General features: G+C 38.9%; 1 protein-coding gene and 1 non-coding gene across 2 annotated transcripts in view; one reads left to right on the top strand and one right to left on the bottom strand.

The window, feature by feature from the left end:
• Positions 1 to 1,716: 1,716 nt before the first annotated feature.
• The window catches only part of LOC141438601 (uncharacterized), a 25,940-nt gene continuing 2,759 nt past the window's right edge, over positions 1,717 to 24,897 (bottom strand). The window contains exons 3-8 of the mRNA XM_074102467.1: positions 24,092 to 24,208; positions 20,219 to 20,315; positions 14,753 to 14,856; positions 12,817 to 12,924; positions 6,689 to 6,787; positions 1,717 to 4,599 (exon numbers count right to left, since the gene is read on the bottom strand). Of these exons, the coding sequence (XP_073958568.1) occupies positions 4,464 to 4,599; positions 6,689 to 6,787; positions 12,817 to 12,924; positions 14,753 to 14,856; positions 20,219 to 20,315; positions 24,092 to 24,208 (661 nt within the window). The 3' untranslated portion in view covers positions 1,717 to 4,463. The remainder of the gene's footprint in view (positions 4,600 to 6,688; positions 6,788 to 12,816; positions 12,925 to 14,752; positions 14,857 to 20,218; positions 20,316 to 24,091; positions 24,209 to 24,897) is intronic.
• TRNAR-ACG (transfer RNA arginine (anticodon ACG)) lies at positions 18,867 to 18,938 on the top strand. Its single transcript has one exon. It is a non-coding gene; the product is annotated as a tRNA-Arg (tRNA).

Below are 24,897 nucleotides of genomic sequence, written 5' to 3' on the forward strand. Positions count from 1 at the left end.
ACATTTGGTATGCAAATGTAGTTTGGCTGACGATGCAAGTAAAGACGTCAAAAAGTACAGTCAGCAAAAATAGCTTGTATTGTTTTTTTTTTTACCAAAAACTTACTTTTATTCTTGCTCAGGCTAAAACCGCTTAAACAATTTAACTGCTTAAGTAACCTATCCTAGAAAATTTGGAAAATCCCCGACATTGTCACTTCACAGTTCAATATTTCAAAAACGGTTGAACTGATTATTATAAAACGTGGCTAAGAAACATTGTAAGGAAGTTTCCGATACGGTAGCTCTTATGTAAAAAAAGTCGTATTAAAATCGGTCCATCTGTTTGAGAGCTAATGCCAGAGTCAGAAAGACAGATCGTCAAACTTATCATCTTCATCGTAACTATCAGCCGTGGGACGTCTCTGTTGGACATAGGCGTTTTAGGCATCCCCCATAGACCTCCAGTAACTACGGTTGGCACCGGCCGCATCCACCGTATACCTGCTGCTTTAATCAGGTCATGTCCATCTCGTTGGTGGACGTCCTACGCTGCGCTTGCCGATCCGCGCATTATAATTTTCGACCCCAAAACGCCATCTATTCTCCGTGCTACATGACTTAAAACTTTTCAGCCCCAACGGCCATCTCCGTGCCCATTGCCACTTCAACGAGCTAACACGCTTGGCTATGTCGGTGACCCTGTACTTCTACGTAAAAAACAATTTTCAAAACCTGATCTGGCGACTATTATACCACTCTGCCAAGAGTGTAGCAACTTAGAGATCTTGGGGACTGGACTGCCATTTGTATCATTTTGCCGATCACGATCACGCGTATCGCGTAATAAATATTTTCTATTCTATTCTATTCTATTCGTATCGAGCTCGCGTATCCTAAGTATGGACGTTCACTATGGGTACACTGTATCACTATAGCATCGTCGCGTGAAAATTGCGTCCATACCTACTAACCGTAGCGTAGCAGCGTATCGTATCATAACGCAGTATCATTAAATGGCTGAAAGAATTAAATGGAGAATGATCACGGCGTATCGCGTATCAACTCATAACTTCGTATCGTGATACAGTATCAAAACACGTCCATACTTACCGATCTTGATACGCGTATCCGATCGCGAGTGTGTGGGGTATATAATATACGCGTATCAACATCGACCCCGAGCGATCAGATACGGCGCGCCACATGATCGCGTTGTTTTTGCGTCCACACTAGCGATCTTGATACGCGTCGGTGCAATGCGATGGAGATACGAGACGACAAAATGATACAAATGTGGACGCAGCTTAGATGTAATGTTAAAGTGATCTCAATGATTCTAGAGACTTAAAGTTTTTTTTAAAGTATATTTATTTTTAATGTTTGTATGTAGGTACAGTCAAGTTTAAAAATATGTACTTACTCAAATTAAGTAGTGAATACATATTTCTGTAACTTTAGACGTATCGATTCTTGTAGTTGACTGTACGTACTGAATTTTTTTTTTTTAAACACATGATTTATAATTTAGTTAAATTGTAGGCAAATGAAACAATAGCCTTATATTATAATATTATATAAAAAAAAATACCTACTCAGTTTTCTAGTATTTTCAGTTATCCTGTAAATTACTAATTACTGAAGCAGCAGCTATTTACTAAGTCACTGTCGGGATAAAAAAGGGATAAAGAGCTAGGGAATTTGTTAAAAACGAAAACAATAAACAAAACATACTGCTCAGGAGTAACTATCTTTATTTTCAAAAAAAAAACCACCAATTAATATATTTCAAAACATTAAATATTATGGATAAGTTACTTTACTTGTATACCTAGTGGGGACAGTCACGGTCCAGCCCAAGATTAAACCTTATGTCTTTACAAATAAGGTGCTATTACCTTTGAAATTATTGTCCATATTTCGACAAGACCATTACTGGAAAAAGGGTAACATCTATTTTAAATCGCTTATTTATTTGATAATCAGTAAATACAGAGTTTAAGATGCCATTTGGACATTTTACAGAAGACAAATTGTTTTTATAACAGTAAAGAAATAATAAGTACGTATTTTTATTTTTTACTTTGCCTGGCAACAACGACAAGTTGCAAGTGCAAGACTTTAAAATGTTACCAGCTACTAATTTTTCTTACAAAACAGAATTGATGTTTTTTTAAATTTTATTTTATTAACAGCTTACGCAATAATTAGCGATATATTCGTTCATACATATATATTGATATTCAGAATACTGATATGATTATTTTATATGTCATTTACTTGTTGATATTTATCGCAACAGATTGTTAAAGTACGACGTCACTGTCACAACTCTGAAGGAAGCTTCCGCCATCTTGGAAACCATAGACAAACATTTTTTGTTTCTTGTATTAGCTGACAAGTGACGTCACATCCGCCCTCCGCGGACACTGCGAAACCTCTAACCTTACCGAAATGTTCAAGATATAATTAAACACCTATTTAAATTGCAATACGCATTCAATAAACACTACTCATTTGTATTATACGCTAACTACCTACCTATTCATGAGTTTCAAAAGACAATAAAATAATTTGTAAAACTCTACAGAATATTGTTAAAAAATTATAGTATATAAATAATGTTTTGCTAGTTGTAACATATAGCCGAGCGGAGCCGAGCCGAGCCGAGCGGAGCCGAGCTGAGCCGAGCGCCCCCGAGCTCGCCCGAGCGCCGGCTTGCCAATAAATAGAAGATTAATGAATTCATTGACTCGCTTAAAGCCATAATACATGTGTAATATATTTTAAAGCCAAATTTCATAGTCTGTGAGGTTAATCGACGTATCGCGTCAATACTTATCAAGTCGATAGATATAATAAATATAGTACACAAATAGGTAACAACTTCCTTAGTATACAGCCTTGACTTCAGTGCGGTACAAATGAATCAGATATTAAGGTAACCTGTCTTGAGCGATTCACATAATACTGGCGAATTCGAGTCATCCAAAGAGTTATCCCGATTAGAATGCGATCGGAAGTCCTCTCAGGTTAGCCAACATGGCGGCTGCAGGTTGCTAGGGCGCACAGAAGCAGTCTCCCTGAACCTTCAACTGAGATACTCCGCAAAACGTAAATGGAAGTGAGCGCGATGTGCCGCGCCCACACCTATCTTACACCTAGGATACACAGATACTAATTAAACCGCGCTCGCACGACGCGTCAATTGCTAATTTACAATATTTACTGTTACATTAAACATGAAACATTTAAATGTAGTTAAAGCATTTATGTGTCGGACCCGTGCGCTGAAGACGTGCACTGTAGTCCGCAAGGTACCCGCTGCCAACACAGGAACCGACTTAGCCGTCTTGGAGGCTTTTGGAATATATATTACACGGTAACGATACCTACTCTTAGCCACTAATCACAACAAGGATAAATTATATTGGTAATGGACTACGGCTGTTGTTGGAGGGAACTAATTAAAGTATGGATTAACTTGGTTATTTCGTTCGGAGAAGTTATTAGGATCGCTTCTCGAATTGTACTATTTGGAACAAATTGGCACGATTGAAACACAATTTACAATTTCCTCTCTTATTCATGGGATAGATTCAAATAGAATTTAAATTCGAGTTAGCTATTATTTATTACAAGATACAACACAAATATTGGCAGCCAGCCGATTCATGAGTCAACATTTCAAAATTATATTTACATAAACAACAAAATATTTGCACATTGAACTTCCTATAGTACTCCAATAACTTAGCAATTACATATTGTCATGTTACATCTTAACTTAGGTATAGATACGTAAATATAAATCTGAAATGGTTCCGTGATAGAGGTCGTCGGGCTCAGACAGAACCTCGTGAACTGAATTGAATCCGAGTGAGCGGTGGCCAACTGGTAAGTAACAGTTATAGTTTGAATGTGTAATGTGAAAAAAAAGCGTGCTCCATCTGGCACCTCCACCATTTTTAAATCCCTTAATATAATCAGCTCTATAATACTTAAACACTAAACACCAATTGTAAAACATACTGTAGATTTATTGTCAGAATTTTCATGTATTTATTGTCAAATTCGTACAAATTTATAGGGAATTGACGGGACTAAAGTACTTTTTTATAATTGCACGATTTGTATACGATGTGCACGTTATTGTCTCATGGAAGTCCAGTATACAATACTTATTAAGATTACCGCCCGCCTATCGCAGGGCTAGATTTAAATTCCAAGAATCCCTTAAACCTATCGAAAAATACGTGATTATTCAAAAAGGGTATATTAAAAATGGAAAGATTGCGTTTTATCTACATCGCAACGGTATTTTATAAATATAAAAATACCGCGGGTAGGTTACTAGAAGCTTGCGGCCGAAGCGGTAGCGTCGAAGATATGCTCCTGATATGGGAGTTAGGTTAAAGCCCGTGAGTTGTACGATGCTGGGGTCCCCGAGGGGTGTTCTAGGTTGTTCTAGAAGAAGGGGGGATTCAGAAGGCGTAGGGCAGCAGCTCCGGCGCGGCGTAGTCCAGGTAAGGGTGGTAGAAGGTGCGGCGCGACGGCGGGAGCATCACGTCGGAGTAGCGCGAGAACTGCGAAACCTGGCGGCTGCCTCCTTGCGGTTTCCTGATGACAAAAGACCAGTTAAGAATACAGGATCTGAGCGAATCGAGCGTTTTGACTGCTCGATTAACGTCGTTACCATCCCACGTTTATTAGCGAAACGGAAGGACAAGTCTCAAGAATTTTGATCACGCTAGACTAAGCTAAACTAAAATAATCGTGTGCCCACCAGCGTGTGGGCAGTGGCGTAGCGTAGCGTGGGTATCAGTCGCCCGGGGCGGAAGAAAATTATGCCGCCCTCTTACTATACAATACAAATACTCTTTATTGTACACCAGTAAGCGATACAGAAAAGAGACGCACAGAAAAAAAATACAAGGTAAGCAAGAGGCGACCTTATCGCTTAAGAGCGATCTCTTCCAGGCAACCTTTTTTACAGAAAGAAGGAAGGACTAGTTTACAACAGGTATTATTCCCTCTTATTTAGGGTGCTCATTCTAATTGGTCTGAATCGTAAGTAGAAAGAATCATCATCCCAGCCTATACACGTCCCACTGCTGCGCACAGTCCTCCTCTCATAATGAGAACACTTGTGCTGTGGTTCCCACGCGCGCCCAGTGCGGATTGGGAACTTCACACATAACATTAATTTTTATGGTATTTTGCCGCCCCCTAAATCTGCCGCCCGGGACCGACCGCCACAAGTACGCTACATAAGGTCTACATCGAATCTGTCTAATCTAACTACGCTACATAAGGTCTACATCCCATAGAATCTGTCTAATCTAATTAATATTATAACTTTCATCAAACCATTATAACTTTGTTATTTGTAAAGGTAGCTTAAAAATTGTTTCTCTATTCGATAAAAGGCATTGTGTAGTTTTAATTTATAAAACATATACAAAATAGTCAAATACCGTATAGCGACTAACTTCCTAACCAGTGGCTGAATTTCAGTCAAATTTACAGTATTGCCGCTGTGGTGCTCGTAGCGATAGCATCGGACGAGGGTCGAAGCGGTCTCACCCGACGCCTACTCGTAAAGTCCTTTTCATCAGCGAAGCAAGACGAGGCGGGGCGAGACGATAATTGAATTTTATCCCACTAAAATAGGTCGGATGTGCATTTTTGATACTTAACAAGTCAAAACATCATAATTAAACATCAGTTGTTTTTCTTCTAAGGTATTATGGACAACCGACCTTTTTTAGTAAATCTAACTTGGTTAATAAACGATATAGCGATAAAACCAATAATAAAACAGGGAGATGGCCTGAAAGAGGACAAAAATTTTGTATGATTCTAAAAAGTGATTTTGGTAAAAATTTGACATCCGGCTCTGATGTTCAGAATTATAAATGCGAAAGTTTGTAAGTCTGCTTGTTTGTTAGGTATAGGGTATCTTCACGTATAGACGTGGACTGTTTTAGATGAAATTCGGTATACAAATAGTTTGAGTCCCAGGGAAGGACATAAGATAGTTATATCCCGGAAAATTGTATAGTTCCCGTGGGATAGTGATAAACGGATACTACGCGGACGGAGTGGCGGCCAACAGCTAGTATGGTATATAATTTTAATTGTCTCTTAGTGCATCTTCGATGGAAACGGTATGGATTGGCGAGAATGTGCCATACGAGAATATTTTTTTGCTATTGTAATATTACTTTATTGCTGTGTACATAGGTTGTTTATTAACTCTGCAACGGAACCACGATTATCGCGTGTCATCACGCCGTGGCATGCGCGAGCGAGACGGCTGTTTCGAGCGTTTTAACCGCCCTTTTTTTTTTTATTCGACTGCATGGCAAACGAGCAAGTGGGTCTCCTGATGGTAAGAGATCACCACCGCCCATAAACATCTGCAACACCAGGGGTATTGCAGATGCGTTGCCAGCCTAGAGGCCTAAGATGGGATACCTCAAGGGCCAGTAATTTCGCCGGCTGTCTTACTCTCCACGCTGAAACCCAACAGTGCAAGCACTGCTGCTTCACGGCAGGATTAGCGAGCAAGATGGTGGTAGCAATCCGGGCGGATCTTGCACAAGGTCCTATCAACTGCAAACTGCCTCAGTCTTATTGCGTATATAAGGAGTTTTTTGATCGGCTAAAGCATATTCCGCGTCGATAGGTTTGGGGACGCCCTTACTTATTGTGCCTGGTGCTTGGATCGTCCGCGTATTCGGCTTGTAGGGTCTGCAGCCCGCGAGGCTCCTGCTCGCCATAGTTCCAGTATGCGTAGTCATCTCTGAAACAAAAATAATATTTGTACCAACAGAAAATAGAGCATTTACTACGTCATAATCAGCCGGAAGACGACCACTGTCAAACAAAGGAGCCTTCTCTCTCTCTCTCTCTTCACGTGCCTCTCTAGCTAGTAAAGGTTGGCAGTCAGCTCCGCATATTTGATTCAACTAAAAAGCTCTTTAGTTAGTTAGCACAATGAGTGATAACTTGCTTACTGCATCCCCCAAATGGTCTTTTGTAAAAGAAATATTATTCTATTTCAAGAAATTTAATGGTGTGTATAAAGTTCCCAAGCCCTCTTATTCTGCGAAGAGGCTTGTGCCGTGCGGTGGGACGTATATGGGCCGGATATAATGATTTTTCCGCGCCTCGGGGCGCATCTAAGTTCGGCAGTGTGAGCTTGCTACGTCACACTGTGCTATGTACTAGCAGATTAATTAGGCATTTTTAAGACCCTAGCCTATTAGAGGATCGGTTTTTAGATTTTCCACACTCATTCCTAACACTCCTAGCCCGAAGAATTGTAAAACTGAAGTGGCAGTGGGCGGGGCACGTTGCTCGCAGGACTGATGGCCGATGGGGTCGGAAGGTTCTCGAATGGCGTCCGCGGACCGGGAGACGAGCTGTCGGTAGGCCTCCAACAAGATGGAGCGACGACCTGGTTAAGATCGCGGGATCGCGTTGGATGCGGAAAGCACAAGACCGATCTGAGTGGATCCGAGTGGAGAGTGGTTGTCCAGCAGTGGACGTCTTTCAGCTGACATGACGATGCTGATGACTCCTACCTAACACCCGCTCTAAATCAATATTTGACTTCTTAACTACGAACACAGTAAATGAATTCCACTTCAAGTGTAAAGGATGGGTACCAATTGGGCACATTCAGATGGTTATTCTTGTATTAATTGAAAGGGCCCACTGCCGGTATCTGATTGGAACTCCTAAACTGTTTGTTTACGGGCAGTAACAGGAAATATAACTGTGTCTTCGGGGAACTTTGATGATACAATCAATTCTAGTTTATTTGCCAAGACACAACAACTTGCTAGTCGTGATAGTAATTTCGTTCCGCCATCTACCTCCACGCCTTTGGATTTAGATAAAATTTGGTATGTAAATTAGTTTTATTTTATTCCGATATTAGCATGGGAAAAGGATAAGCCTATAAAATTTCGAAATGTCAATCATTATGTCTAGCGACATGAAATTTCCATGGTTTTTCTTTATGTAACGTACAAGAATATACCTAATGCCATCTACTAAGACGCGTGATTTTGACAAAATTAGACATTAATGTCATTGTAATAAGAACCATGACCACGGCACGCGTCATCGTGAAAGACTTTACTAATTTTTGAAATTCCCATGGGAATTTAAACGAAATTCCGAAATTTCAATTCAACCGCCGATCTATGTATTACGTATGCAAAGCTAAGGGTAACTTCTAGTATTACATTTATAACCCCGACTTGTCTACTTGGCAAGGGACTACTAAATTCATTCGCCCAAGTTTCACCGTCAGGCATACCTAATTGTGAAAGTTTGAGAACTAGCTCGGCATGTCGGCTGGACCCGCTGTACTTCATAGATACCTATTAAGGTTAAAGTTATGTTAATGTTTCGGCAAGGCCGACGAGAACATTTTCTAGTGTTATTTCTAGAGGTTTGAGGGAGACAGACTAAGTATACATTTACAGGTTCCATTACTTTTACCATCAAATTATTTTATTTTATTTTTGTATTCGGGCACAAAAGGGAGGTACAATTAAATTTAAATAATTGTACAATAGCATTATTAATTACACAACCAATTCGTTAAAATATGGGATCACGAAAGTGGCGGCCAAGTGCGAGTCGCAGTCGTGCGCCAAGGGTTCCGTGCAAATTTGTAGGTATATATGAATATCTACTGTTAGCACAGTCCCTATCGTAGCGACATGTCATGTACGCAGTGTTGTCATTTAAGAAGACTACTGACATAGACAGACAGACATAAAAAATTAAGATTTTGAGACTTTCCTCGTTAGTTGTGCTTTTAGAGCTTCATACCATATTTCAAGTTTCTAGGCCAATCGGAGCTACCCTATAGGTGTTTGGTTACGGCAATGTGTACGGAAACAACTTTTATAATCTCTTCACCGCCAGAGCCCCCCAATCGTGACAGCCAAAGGAATCACACGCCACGGTCATCTACAGTGTGTTACAGGCAGCCAGGCTGTAGTAATAATCAAAGTATCCGTCGGCTGCCATTTACACTTACTTGTCAATTTACTTTGCTGTACACATTGCTGACAATTATAATTTTGTTAGAAAGCTAACAAAGTCCAAATTTTAGTTTGTTAATTACTTAAATTAATGTCATGGTTATGTTGCAGAAATAGGTACGTTACTTTAACCTCCCTTAAAAAAGTCGGGCTGCCGGTAACACACTGTATACTGTATACATGACCAAAATTCAACTCTAAATTAATTCTTATTCAATGGGATTAAAATTCAAGGTGATTTGTCGCTGGTTTTTCTGTGGCGTACAGAGCACGTCACTTCATTTGCTTTGTGGCGGTGACGAGGTTAATGACTGTATTATTTGGTTGCGCTGACTTAAAAGTTTAGTTTTTTTACTGCTTCGAGAGTAGTAGACTTGAATATTTGATATTAATTACAACTGCATCCACGCGTTCCAAAGAAAAAGGGTCATGACAGACATAGAAACGGACAACAAAGTGATCCTATACGGCTTATATTATAAGCGCTTATAGTATAAGCATTCCATATTTTCCTTTTGAGGCATGGAACCCTAATATAAAAATGAAATGAGATAAGTTCGCACAAAGTGATGATAAGATACTAAGTCCAAACGAATATTCCTGTAAAGTACCTAAATAAGTGCCTTTTCCGATCTTTACTTTATGCTGATTTTCTCTTATCTTATTGAATCGAAAGGACATCATCATTATTTCATCTCTTTGATGTTTACTTTTGTTTGGCACTGTATCGTCGGAGTTAACGAAATAGTTTGGTATAAATAAAATAAACGCTTTTAATTAAGTATTACAAGCTTATATTGTGGGCGGTTCAAACTTTTCAAGTTAAATTTGACGCACTTCCAATGATCAGCTTGACTTGATATTTGGCATACTTATGTAAATCAGGTGATAATACAATAATCTGGTAGTGACATCCTGGTAGTACGGTAAGGATCATCTCCGCAGGACCGGACCCCTCAACGGTTCATGGCATCGGCATCGGCTTGAAATTTTGTATGAAAATGTAGTTCGGATGACAATATAAGTACAGCAAGATAAGTGCTGTCGGAAGAAAGCTTGTATAAAAAAAAACATTTTTAACATAAACTTATTCTGTCACTCAGTGTGTAGTGTAGACTACAGAAATACACCCGCTTTATGAAGGTGCGCGAGGACCAATGTTTGTGTTTAGTAAAATCGCTCGTCGCCTTTGTTTACACCTCACCCATTGAGAGGTTCGTTAAGCCAACTTAGCGGAGTATTAACGGATCCAAGTTGCCGCCTGTACCGCCCGATACAGCTACTCCGACGCAGGTGGGCTGATCGCTGGGTCACCGGCTTTGATTTAAGTTGGGTATATCATGCATAGTTATATCTTCATCATTAATTTTGGAATTTATTAGATAGGATGCCTCTGGGGCTTTAAGGCTGTGTTTCCACCGGAGATGTGCGAGGATGTGTTGTGAGGAATAAGCTTTACGTGATCTAATAGAAACGCTTCATTTACCTAGCCTCCGCACAGCAGAGCCACAGTACGAGTATAACAAGTTTCCCTACAGTAATCCGACGGAGACGACAAGACAGAGCAATCGTGCGGGGCGTGAGGGGTGAGACGCGGGTGGGAGGAGCCCCAGCTGCATACTTCGCCGTTCTTAGTAGCTTGGGACAAGTCTTCTAGGGCTATCGCCTTTTTTAGGATTCCGGAGCCGAAAAGGCTAAAACGGAACCCTTATATTTTCGCCATGTCTGTCTGTCTGTCCGTCCGTCCGCGGCTTTGCTCAGGGACTATCAATGCTAGAAAGCTGTAATTTTGCACGGATATATATGTAAACTATGCCGACAAAATGGTACAATAAAAAATGGGTACCTCCCATGGACGTAAAGTGCGGGTGATTTTTTTTTCTCATCCAACCCTATTGTGTGGGGTATCGTAGGATAGGTCTTTCAAAACCACAAAATTTAATCTATTTCTGTGCCTAGTTTTCAAATGAGACCGGGATTACGTTTGTATGGAGAATGGAATGAAGAGACTTCTCTTAAAATAAGGACGGGATGGTTGAGGTTTGCACAATGAAGACCTCTGGCGTTACCAGTTGTGCCGGTATGTGGTATGGATTATCTGGATCGTTTCAATAGATTTGGTATGCTGCTATATTGATCTCACGCGCGATCGATACAGATAAACCCCACCATAGATTATTTAGATATCTTACTCTTGTATATTATAACTTACGGAAGAACTTCGTGTAGTATGTTTGCGACAGTTTGGCGGACATTTCCAAGCATATTGGAGAAAAACTATTATTAAAGGTCTCCATTCGAGAACTTTTCGGCCCCATGGACACCTGTTCTCCGTGCTATACAGGGTGTAACATTCATATCGGTCAGTATGGGAAAGTCTCAAACTATAAGATATACGAAGATATGTTCTTAGGAACTATGTCATCGATTTTAGTAACAAGAACAACTGCATTCGTACTTTTCTTAAAACTTTTATTCAGCTCGGGAATCGAACCCGGACGTTTTGAAAAATAAAACTTACATTATGAAAGAATAATGAAATGCAATGCATTTTATTCATTCTGAATATCGTGTTCATAGTAACATTTAATGCTTATGATCAGGGGTCGGACAAAAAGAGCGGATGACGTAAAAATGACGTAATCTTGCACACAAGACGATTTGTTTATTTAAACTTCCGTGTGACATGTAGTAACAAAGTAGCATTAGTGAAGTAACAAAATAATCGTAAATAAATCAGTGGAATTCAGTGAATAAAATAAATTTCATATCGTTTAATAAAGAGGTTGATAAATGATAAGTGATAATTGTTTATGAAAATCAAAAATACTATTTGAAATCAGCCTATAAGTGGTTTGACGTCATCGGCACTTTTTGTCCGACCCCTGCTAATGATATAAGCACTACGAGTCAACTCAAGTTAAGCCGACAAAGGCGCTTTTACTCCACCACTCAACAATACCAACATCAACATCACTATCACTAAACCAGTTTCAACTCCTACTTCTGCATGTTGACCACGGGTTTCTGCTTCTATCTTCTTTCCACTGATCCACAAAGTCAAAGTCTAAGTCAAAGTGATTTATTTGCAAACATAGGTGTAACTGATTACAGTGGTGGTAACAAATATATGGTAAGATTGGTTTTTTGGAATCTTTTTGTATTTTTTATTTCAATTCCAAATTTTTACTTTTACGGTCATCCCGTAAAACCTAAATTGAAAATACAAACTGAAATATAGATGCACAGAAAAAACAGAAAAAAATATTAATACAAATTGAAAATATAAAAATATATATTTTTGTATTTTAAATTTAGGTTTTACGGGTGATCGTAAAAGTAAAGATTTGGAATTGAAATAAAAAATACCAAAAGATTCCAAAAAACCAATCTTAATTTGATTGCTTAGTAACGATATCTCTTGTCCGGGTGAGCGGTTAGTTCCAATGGAGTGCCGAAAAAAGTTTCTCGATGAGGGCTACGGCATAGATGTCGCTAGCGTCACTGCTTAAGTGACTAAGTAAGAAACAAACAAGCTGAGATATGAGGTGCATAGGGGAAATTCGTGTCGGTACCGTTGACCATCAGTGGTGTAGCGGTATAGCACGCGGTACGGATTACCGAGGACCTGGGTTCGATTCCCTGTGATGGTCTTATTTTTCTGTTTTTTCTGTGCATCTATATTTCAGTTTGTATTTTCAAATATATGGTACACATCTGCCTGTGTAAGATAAGGACACGATGATGGAATATGTCATGTACTCACCCGCGGCCGGCAGCCAGTTCCTTCAGCTCTTGCTTCTGCTCGGTCTCGTACTTCCGCTGGAGTTCACGCACGTGTTCTTGTCTGATCATCTTCTTTAGAGCTTCAAACCTGGACACAGAATAGACGGCATTATTTACTAACTACAAAGCTATAGCTTAAAATTTGGATACTATGTATAGTAACTGATCTATAGATTCCACCATAATGCACCACATAGATATATAATCAGAAATGATGATATCCGCAGTAGAACTAGGTTACCGACATAGGCCGAAGAACTGCGAAACTGAAGTGGCAGTGGGCGGGGCACATTGCTCGCAGGACTGAACAGGCATCGGAGTTTTCATCGCACGTTAAGACGTTAGCGAGCCATGGAGTCGACATTAGCAATAAAATTAAACTCGTATTCATACTCATACTCAATCCTTTAAGTAGTGATATTAATTTTATGATCAAGGACAAGAACGTTGACGAGTATATATCTACGAGCAAAAATACTGCATCACTTCCCATACAAAGTTGTATGAAAAATTGAAGTGATGCGGTAGAGTATATCACGATCCTATAACTTTATCTTTGAGTATACGAGTCAGCGTCAAATAGTTCGTGACAGTTCGGTTACAAAATAAAAATAATATTAATAAAATAATAATTTTATTTATAATTTGAATCACATATTGCTCACGATTTTAAATAAATGAGTAAGTATGAGTATGAATAGGAGTTGGATTTTATTGCTAATGTCGACTCCACAGCTCGCTAACGTTACCGTGCGATGAAAACTCCGATATGCCTACATGGCCGATAGGGTCAGAAGGTTCTCCAATGGCGTCCGCGGACCAGGAGACGAGCTGTCGGTAGGCCTCCAACATGGTGGATCGCCTTCCGGCTGATGACGATGACTTTTTGGGAATCCCACGAATTAAACTTAGATCACGCAAGCGAGTCCACGAGCAAAGGCCAGTGTTAAATATTACTCTGTAGCAAAGCCGCATGAAATCTTTCGATTTTATTCCACGTTGTTGCTAGGTTACTTGGCTGATGTTCAGTGGGCAATGTTCAATGGTCTGTGAGGGTCAGCATAGTTGACGGGGCACAGCGCAGCGCGTGTTTCACTGACATAAAATACTGCCCTAGCTAGTGGCAGCGTGGTTTTGGTAGGCCACCTGAATCCAGTTTATCGAAACTTACATTATAATAATTAGTGTTTTGTATCTTGGATTGAATGAGAAAACGAAACAAAACACTATCTAATATTATTAGCTATGATCCTTCCCAAGGGGAAAATTGTATGTTCTGCAATATACTCGCAGGAAATTGCTTAATTATTCGAACTATACCGTTTTGGTGATTCTATAATTGTTATGGCTACCTAACCTTTAATGATAATTTAAGTTAGGATAATAAAAATTGTTTAATAAATTACTCGCACTACAGTATTTGGCTACATACACCTATCCTTTTGGGAGCTATACGTTTTCGTACAATTTCGTTACGCATATCTATCAGTGCCGCGAGTTGGTTCTGTTAATAGGCTACGAATTTCTTTAATAGTTGTTTATAGAAATAGAGTTGAAATAGAAACGTTTACGTTTACGTTGTTCGGCTTACTAACTCACAAGCTAACTAAATTTGCTATAAAGGTTGAGTTACGAAAGTTAGTCTGAAAAACAATGGGTACGCGCATGTACCATCAGCCAAATATATGGTCTACCGGGTGTAAATTTGATAATGGTTTGCACGACATAAAACAATAATGCCAATAGACGTATCTGTCAACTTGAAAGTTCGACTTTAGCGACATATTCATTTTGTTTGGAACTTGTTTAAGAATTGATAGACCACTTATTCGGCATACCATTACTCGTATCGGCGAAACCTTGTCTGCTAATCAATAATCTGCCTGAAAATTGTCGGTGGATCATTAGTGGTTTACCTGTCTCTCTGTGGGGGCACCATGAAGTTGGCCCGGGGGCGGGAGGGGCCCGGGTACCGCAGGATCTTGCCCGAAGTGTGCGGCACATTCAGCATGCCAAACATCTGCAAACAAATGGACGATCAACATCTAAACCTATAAAAGAGTAACGAGACTGACAGATAATGCACAGTAAACTATTGAATGGTATGTCATACGCTAAACTACTATTAATATTAAAAATGAGAAAAACGGTGAAGATGTTTGAATGTTTGTCAGTCAATCGCTACGCGCAATAATAAGAGCAGAATGGATTTGGATTAATCTTGGCGTACATAAAGACAAAATCTGGATTGAGACAGGATACCTACTTAATACCTATCCCATACCTTAACTACACATCAAAAATGCCTAGAGTTTTTTTATCTCTAAATGGTTTTGTAAATTTGAAGATAGATAGGCATATTTTTACAGAATCATAACATCAAATTCGTCCAGTGATAATGAGTATGTCACGAATTTTGAAGAGTGTATAACAGACAATATTTTAACTATAAACAAGAATAGAGGACGCCGTCGGAGAACATTGAACTAGCTATCTCGTCAGCTTTCAAGATGACGTGCAACTTTTTCGTAAAACTAAAGAACAGAGTGTACTGTATAAGTAAATATCGAAAAATAACAAAAAAAGTTAATTTTACATATGCAAAAATGGCAAATGTTCTTGACATATTGGTAACCTTCATAGTCAAATTGCTTTATAAGGTTCCGATAAATACTTAATGCACCAGTAATCTAAACTCCACTAAAATATCACGCTCGATTCTAATCCAATCGTTAACCTTTTATAGCATCCATCAGTTATTTAACCTAAACAAAAAAAATAAGTATACCCTTTATAGAATATGCATTTAGAACAAACTATGAACAATTTACATTAGTGACGTACGTCTAACAGGTTTCGGTAGAAGGTTTTTGTCCCTTCATAGAGTAAGGTCAGGGCCTTCGGCCTTCACGATAGATGACCTTTATCCAAACCCAAATAGGTACTGCCGAGTGCCCAGTTCTATAGACAACTGATACAATTTATCAAACATACGTACTGAAACATGGATGCACAGACAAAACCCAGAAAAAGAGACCAGCGCTGGGAATCGAACCCGGTCCTCAGCATTCCGTGCTGCGTGCTATAACCCCTACACCACCACTGGACAAAATGCAGGCTGAAATGTGTGGTGCATGGGAGAAATTTGCGTCTAGACTCCTGTCCAGTGGTGGTGTAGGGGTTATAGCACGCAGCACAGAACTGGGTTGGATTCCCAGCGCTGGTCTCTTTTTTCCAGTGGTGGTGTAGGGGATATAGCACGCAGCACGGAATGCTGAGGACCTGGGTTCGAATCCCAGCGCTGGTCCCTTTTTCTGGGTTTTTTCTGTGCATCGATGTTTCAGTTTGTATGTTCGTTGGATTTCACGGGATGACCGTAAAAGTAACAAATTTAGAGTTGGAATCAAAAATACAAAAAATACTCTAATAAACAATCTTGATACAATTATTTCAGTCAAAGTATATAAATTATCTGTTAAGTACCTACCTATTAAGTAGTTTTGTTATGGCAAGTATCTTGAATACATTTTCGAACCGAAACTAGTTGGTACAACCGAAACCGAATTTTGGTTTATATTATAGTAACCAGAAATAGTTCTACCGCCCCCAAAGAAAGCCCTCTCATAGCAAATATCGTCGAAATCGTTAAAGCCGTTTCCGAGATCCCGTATATATCTAGGTATGGTATATAGATGGATAAATATACAATCTCCATCCTTTCTGCCCTGAGGCCGTATTGCCTAACGTTTCTGACGCTCGCGTTTGCAATAAAATGACAGATTTCTCATATAAAACTGTCAGTAGATAGCGATCGCGAGCCTCAGAATCGTTAAGCAATACGGCCTCTGGTTATAAACTATTTCCTTCAATTCCACCTCAGAATAATTAGGTACTCGAATGATTCCACCATTAATGATAGTAAATTACTTATGTATGTTTTCTATTAGGTACAGTCACCAGCATTAATATCTGCCACGGCGGAGCGTGCAAAAATATTTGACACGTCCTTCCGGCCAAAGAAATAGAGCCGTATCAGATATTTATGCACGCTTGTTGTGTCAGATATTGGTGCTGGTGACTACACCTACCTATATTCTTAATATTGTAATTGCTTTAAAGTAGCTATCCTCAATAGCTTATTTCAAATTGACCCTAATGCAGAAACAGTATAAAATTTTGTAAAGAAAACACTTGGCACCTAACATCAATAAAATAATTAAGACCATCGTAAAAGAAAGCATAGAAAAGGCGCGAACAAAAGAACGTAAAAATAGCCGCACTGCGTTCGGAAACGCGAACGAAACAAAGCGCCGCTCTTCAAAGTAACGTGCAAAAACGTTTCTCCTCCCAGCGTGATTCTTTTCTTCAATTATTACGTTTCTGTTGGAACAATTTGTTCCGCGACTGCTTTGAAGTGTAAATTAAATCGGTTTTTTATCTTTTTACAGTACCGCAGTGTTTCAACGAGTTGCTTGTATCTAATGTTGTTTTCATCGCGCAATCTTAAAGACGTTTGTAAATTATTTTCATTCATTCTTATTCCGTACTTTTGTACCTATTTAGCGTGAAAATTATTTAACTTTAGGTACATTCTAAGCCACTTTGCAGGCTCTAGTGTAAAAAGCATTATAATAAACCGTATGGTAAATCTGCTTGACTGTTCCATGATAAGACCTTACGTAAAAGTCTAAGTCTAAGTTCTTGGTTAAAGAACACTTTATGACTAATTTTTCTATCTTAGAGTTCCAGCGCCTAGCACAATAATTATTGTATTGCCATCAGAATTATGCATGATTTCCAAGTTTAGTATTAATACCACAACCAGCGTGGAAATTCAGTTATATACATAAAGATAGTTACAAGTAAAGCTACTTATTAATAATTTTAAATACTTAAAAAAAAGTAAAGTTAGTAAGTATAAGTTTTTTAAGCTGACTGTCATTAAACATATACATATAATATATGTACCAAATTTCAAGTTAATCTGATCACTGGAAGTGGGTCAAAATGAACTTGCAAGATTAGACCCCAAGTTAAGTAAGTATGTGTGGAAAAAGAAAAGCTTATAAAATAGAAATCGCCTCCTTTTTTAAAGTCGGTTAAAAATACGAGTTGTAACCAATGTAAATAAATAATAAAATTTATTGAATCAGGCGTTACTTTGCGGCGTTTCTTTTTTTACTTCATTTTAGTTCAATGTAAATAAAGTCGATAAAAAAACATACGAGAATGTACAGTCAAGTGTAAAAATATGAACTTATTCAAAGTTTAAAAAATAAGTACCATAGACTTATTCCGACGCAATGCCTTAGTAACATATTTTTGAGTGGTTCGAATCTATATTAATAATTTCGTCAAGGGTACGGTAGACTCGAAGAAATGCACATCAAATTGAAGAGCGTAAAAAATTAGTCAATCCGAGTCGACAACTTGTAGGCGGAAAATTCGGATTATCGAGTATTTTCAATATAACTTGATAATTTACTAAGTATATAATGGCGTTGCGAAGTAAACATGTCAAAGTCATCATACAAAGTGGCGTTAGTGTCACGTCTCACATGTCACAGGTGTCACAGGTTTGCATTTCGTTCTCCATTGTGACCTCTTAGGGGCCCCACACACGGTACGATCGTCGATTTCATCAGATCGATCGTACAGACGAATCGTACCGTTATGGGGCCCTTTAGGTTTAATTTATTTGATTATGAGACAGAGACAGATTCATCATAGTTATTTGGGCAAAATAGATTTAGGAGAAATATCTACTAGTGAAATACCGTACGTAGTTAGCTGTGAAAGTACGTTTTGATAATATTAAGGCTGGAAATATACGTCAGATTTTTCAACAAGTGCAGTCTTACACTAGCAAAACATTTTTTTAACATATTTTATAGTCTACATTTTACCCGAGCGAAGCCGGGTTTTCATCTGTATATACTTATTTTTGCACTTTCCAGTCAGACATACAATATTTGAATAAATTATGGCAACGAATGTAATTTAACTTTTAATTTCACCCTTCGTCCGTGAGGCCTGTGGCGCAACGGATAACGCGTCTGACTACGGATCAGAAGATTCCAGGTTCGAATCCTGGCAGGGTCGCATACTAGTTTTTGCTTTTTTTGTACATCTTTGATTACTTATTTAATTTAACTTTTAGGGCCATTTTTAGAATTATTGTAGTTTTAGTTTATTTCATTTTAATTTTAGTTTTTTATTCACTTATAATTAATATTAGATACTTTTGCCTGATGAATAGGGATCAATAAAAAATCTAATGTAGGAACCAGTTGATTTAACTTTTTCACTTTTGTTATTAGGGCCTGTTTCACCACCCATTAATGTGATGCTGTCTCCGTCTATTCGAACAAAACAAAACAGAGACGCATCACATTTATCCGCCAGATGGATGGTGAAACAGGGTTAATAAACATATCCAGCCTAGAATTAAAGATATTATAATCACGATCTTCATCCTTTCATAGATTAAGGAGTGATTGAAAGTCAGACTATCTTCTCTCTCGATGAATAACTGCGTCCCTTTTTGGTCCTCAGCCAGTTGGGCCGCATCGCAATCATCATCAAATTGGAGGTACCTATCCCGTCCCGGGCCTGGCAATATCGCGGGGCGGGCAAGCGTGGTCCAACGTTCAACCGAGCGTGTAATGCTGGGAAACTAATTTCATAACAACTCGGTCGTATGCTAGACATGTTTTAAGATGGGAGTTTTTTATGCATGGGTGGGTAGACCTCCCCACGGGTGTAGGCAGGTACTATATATTTTTCACATCTCATGCACGTAAAGTTGCTATTTATGCTGGTGACATAAAATGACTTTTTATGCTTTATAGTGCATAAAATAAAATCTTCGTCTAAGACCAAGGCAATCAGGTGTAAACAGCCACAAACAAAAAAGTTCCTACATATTACTTTTAATAATTTTTAATTTATATAAATTTAAAAATTAATCAAAACAGATCAATAAAATTAAAAATTTATAATTATGTAGTAATGCATGATCAATAAAAGGTACACAGTAAGTGAATAATTGCTCCCACTGTTGCTATTTCATTTCCTCGCCATCGAAGTGAAAAGCAGAGTGTAAAACTCGAGCATTAAGCCCATTTTCCCCTCGACGTTTCGGCTCGGGTGGCTATATGCCGTCTCGGGTAAAATGGCTCGTTTTATGCTCTTGTTGTACAATCTACTATTTATGATCTAGTGCATAAATCGTCGTCTAAGACCAAAGTATAAGACAAAGGCACCTTAATTGCCTTCATTGGTTTTTTAGATAATCCAAATGCGGCTATCCGGTCATCCGTTATTGATTATGTATTAAATATAGTTGAATATAGTTTAATATATAAATAAATGAATGCTACCTCATCGTAGTCCGGCGTGCGCACCACATTCGGGGGCGCCTTGGTGACCACGCGGCCGTACGCCTCGCGCGGCACTGTCGGGAACTGGTACCGGAACCTGACGAACACAGGGACACGTTATTCCAAAGAAAGGGGTCAAGTTCAAAGAAAAAGGAACTGGACGCAGCCGTGTGTAACAACCAGTATTGCTACGGGGACCGCGGAACTAACACCATGACTTGGGGAGTAAACTTTTGTCATGGCTTTCTCCGTTAGTGATTTTAAAGGTGCTTTAAAGCCGTTAAACATCTTGAAAGGGTTCGAGTATAATCTGGAAGAGGATCCTATGTTACGACTTATATACGTTCCCGTATAAATGAACTAAAAGAATTTCCTTGCTCACCCGCGACCTTACGATAGCTAAGCTTATGCACAATATGCGTGTTCATGCAGTTCCTCCACCTCCACACTGTAAGAACACACACAAATCACACAAATCCATCTATCACCACCACCACACCACACTGACGCGTTTCGAACTGAAACAGAGCTCATCTTCAGAGTAACACAACCGTACACCACGCTACCAGATACATTTCCAATTCTTTCACATTACTCTGATGATTAGTGATGATTGAAAGAAATTTAAATTATTTGTTATAGTGTATTGTCTGTCAATCAATCATTCAGCAAAGTTACTCTTTTATAGGTTTATATAAAATATAAAATGTATCGTAGGCTATTTTTATTAATGAAAGTGTAAAGTTCCCGCGGGATTCATTTTGTTATGCCACCCGTTTCAATAAAATTGGATATCAATTTCAAAGTTCGTTCGTTAATACTGATTATATACATTTTTTAAATATTTATTCAAGATTATCATACTGAATGGGCGGTTCCCGCCCACGCATTTCCTCGGAACGCCGCCCAGCCATTAAACGTTCGCCAATTTTATATTTCAAGTTGAGTTGGGTTTAAAAATACTGCCACTTCAAATAAAATATATCGTTTTAAATTTTTAGGGACGAAGGTCAAAATTAATGGAAATAAAATCGTGGGACGAACGATGTACTCTTTAAATAAATTGAGTATCATCGTGATTACGATATTTGCCCAAGATAGTTGTCATATGTAACTTTGTGTGACTTTCCGTAATTTCACTCTTCTGTGGAAGACCAATGCTGGTTTTCAACCAGCGATAATATGCTGAGCCGGGACCTTTTTATAGCGGCAACACTTCTCATTGTCATTCCTAATCTTAATGTGTCATTTTTGTTATAAATACATTATTTTCTTTCATCATTCTTTCTTTATTTCTTTCATATGTATATGTTCACTACTGATTGACTGACTGCATTCACGCACAGTCCAAACTATGAATAGGAGCTTGAAATTTTGCGCAGATTCCTTTGATTATGTTGGTTAGACGGGAAGTGACAAAGTCGGGGGTCTTCCAACATTTTGTTGGTTAGGTATACTTGTAAAGTTCAATATCTCATAACCTAATAAACAAAAAGTTGGAAAACTTTTGTCACTTCAAAGTTCAATATCTCAAAACCTCATATTTTGATGAAACATGTCTAAAAACCATCGCTAGATAACCTGCTTTCAAATAAAACAAAACCGCTTTCAAATCGCTCCACCCGTTTAAGAGCTACGGTGCCATAGACAGACAAACACACAGAAACACAAACGCGATCAAACTTATAACACCCATCTTTTTGCGTGGGGGTTAAAAACGGCTGAACTGATTCTGATTACCAAACAGCTAAAAATCACCGCTAATAAATTCGCTTTCACGTAAAAAACCCGCATCGAAATCGATCCATCCATTTGAGAGCTACGATGCCATAAACAGATAGATATTAGCATCAAACTTATAACACCTTCTTTTTGCGTCCGGGGTTAAAAATTGTGCGTTATCAACTCCGATAATAAGAGCTTTGAGCATCAAAATGAAAAGCCGAGTGCATTTAAACATGAGCGAAGCGAGTGCACATAAAGCTTGTTTATTCCGCTCGCTGAGAGCTTCAAAGCTTTTAATTGTTTCCGTGGTTTTCATACAACGCGTAAATTAAGCCTTTTGTTGCATTTTGTGCTGTGAAATGCTTTTAGAACTCCACAAATGTAGCAGCGAGTGTTCAAGTCAAATATGTTTACATTCTATACCTTGTCGCTGTCACTTTGTTTGAACTTTTGTATCAAATTGTAAAAAAAGCGTACAGTGAGGAAGTAATAAAGTGTGAATATATCTTTGACCTTGATGTCATCATCACATCACGACTTATATGCCACGGCTCTGTCCAGTGTTGGGCACAGATCCTCTCATAACCTAACCTAATCATCAAAAAGTTGGAAAACCCCTGACTTTGTCACTTCAAAGTTCAATGTCTCAAAAACGGCTGAACCGATTTTAATAAAACATGTCTAAGAGCCATCGCTAGAAAACGTGATTTCAAATAAAAAAAACCGCATTCAAATCGGTCCACCCGTTTAAGAGCTACAGTGCCGCAGACAGACAGACAGACAGACACACATAGCGGTCAAACTTATAACACCCCTCTTTTTGCGCCGGGGGTTAAAAATGAGAGGGTTCGAGCTAGAATACACACGCGCGCGGACCCATTGCGGGTCGGGAACTTCACACACTCCAATAAATTGTATAACAGGTTCGTTCAGGTTTCCTTTCATTGTATCTAAAGTTTGTGGCAAATTACAAACGTATACATGAATTTAGAAAAACTAAGGTGCGATCCGGAGATTCGAACCTACGATCCTACGCTTGAGACACCATAAGTCAAATCACTAGGCTGTACATAAAGCTTTAGCGTCAGTTAGTATGACATTTTGTATCGGTGTTGGTATGACTTAACCCCTAAGGCTGAGGCCACACTACGGCTAAACCGCTGCGGTTTTTAACCTCGTGACTTTATGAACCAAGTAAACTACGTGGCGGTTAAACCGTAGTGGGCCTCGGCCTTAGTCGTAAACCGAGTAAACAAAAGCAAAGATCTAGTGTCTTTGGCCCTTAAGGCGACTCAACCCCCAAAAAACATCCTAGAAAATAATTCCCATGGGAAGTAATTAAAATACCGAAATTCCAATCCAGCTGCCAAATAACTCTGGTCTTTATATCTACTGTGTGACAGAAAGAAGTGGTCGATTGTGATTTTAAGTTTGTTGGACAATAAGGCCAATTTTTTGGAGTCTTTTTACCCGACTGCAAGGAGAGGTATTGCTGTATTTTTTATTACATAAAAAAAATACAAAAAGTCTCTAAAAAACCAAACATAATTTCATTGCTTAGTAGCGACATCTCATGTCTGGGTGAGCGGTTAGTTCCGAAAGAATGTGACGTCTCTCGATGAGAGCGGAACATAGATGTCGCTAGTGCTGCTGTTTAAGTAGCGTAGTAGAAATAAGCAACCTGAGATATGTATGCATAGGAAAAAATCGTGTCTAGATTCCTGTCCAGCGGTGGTGTAGGGGTTATAGCACGCAGCACGGATTGCTGAGGACCTGGGTTCGACTCCCAGCGCTGGTCTCTTTTTCTGGTATTTCTGTGCATTCATGTCTCAGTTTGTATTTTCAATAAGACCTCTGGTTAAAGTCGCGGGTTCAAGGTGGATGCAGGCCGGGGGTAAAATCTATATTATAAATGAGACAATTTGTAAGTCTGTTTGTTTGTTTGTTACCTCATCACGTCTAAACCGCTGAACCAATTTAGATGTAATTCGGTGTAGAGATACTTTAAGTCCCGGGGAAAGATATAGGATAGTTTTAATCCCGGAAAATTGCATAGTGCCCGCGGGATAGCGATAAACGAATTCCATGTGGACGGAGCCGTGGGTAATGGCTAGTAGGTAATAGATAAATGTAAAGGTGGGGTGTCACCTCGGCGCCGCCCGCGGCAGCGCGGTGTAGACCGGCCACTCGTTGTACATGAGCGGGTCGCGGTACGAGCTCACTTCGTTCATGATCTCCGGCGCACGCGCCTGCCGCTTCGAAAACCTGCGGATTGAAAATGACAGTTAGACACGCATTATCTTGATCCCAAAAATAACAATAAACGATGGGAATCATTTTTTTTAAATAAGACCGACTCAAATTTTTTATTATCAAAAATTTAAACCGACTACAAAAACCTTGAAAATAATTTTCTAGGTACCTACCCACTATTTTGAAGTCGGTGCCTCAGCACGAGCCAGTAGGAGTGGAACTATAGTCGTCTACCTCACCTATACTTGGTTTGGATAAGTATTAAATACCTACCTAATTTTTAACTAAATGTAAACAAACTTTAGTTGCCAGATTTGTTACATTCAAGGATTTTAAACAGTTTAGGTACTTATCAATATAGTAATACAAACTAGACTAGTGTATTTCAATACAGAAATATATATGTTTAATAGGGGGAATTTCAATATTTAAGACACCAATTGACGTTGTTTTGTTTACATTAGTTAAATACCTATACAAACCAAGATAGTAGTACTATATAATATATTGGGCTTCAATCACTCCTGCTGGCTCGTGCAGAGGCACCGGGTTTATTTTATTCAGATCCATTCTGTTGTACTTTGTAAGTAGATAGGTTACACATAGGTAGTCATGTAGAATGCAAGGAAGCGTCAAACGCTTCACATAGTCTACGTGTGACAAGTATCTGAAAGGCATTCCATGTTCACTTTCGCGGCGCG

The sequence above is a fragment of the Choristoneura fumiferana genome, chromosome 19 (assembly GCF_025370935.1).
Source record: "Choristoneura fumiferana chromosome 19, NRCan_CFum_1, whole genome shotgun sequence".
NCBI lineage: Eukaryota > Metazoa > Arthropoda > Insecta > Lepidoptera > Tortricidae > Choristoneura > Choristoneura fumiferana.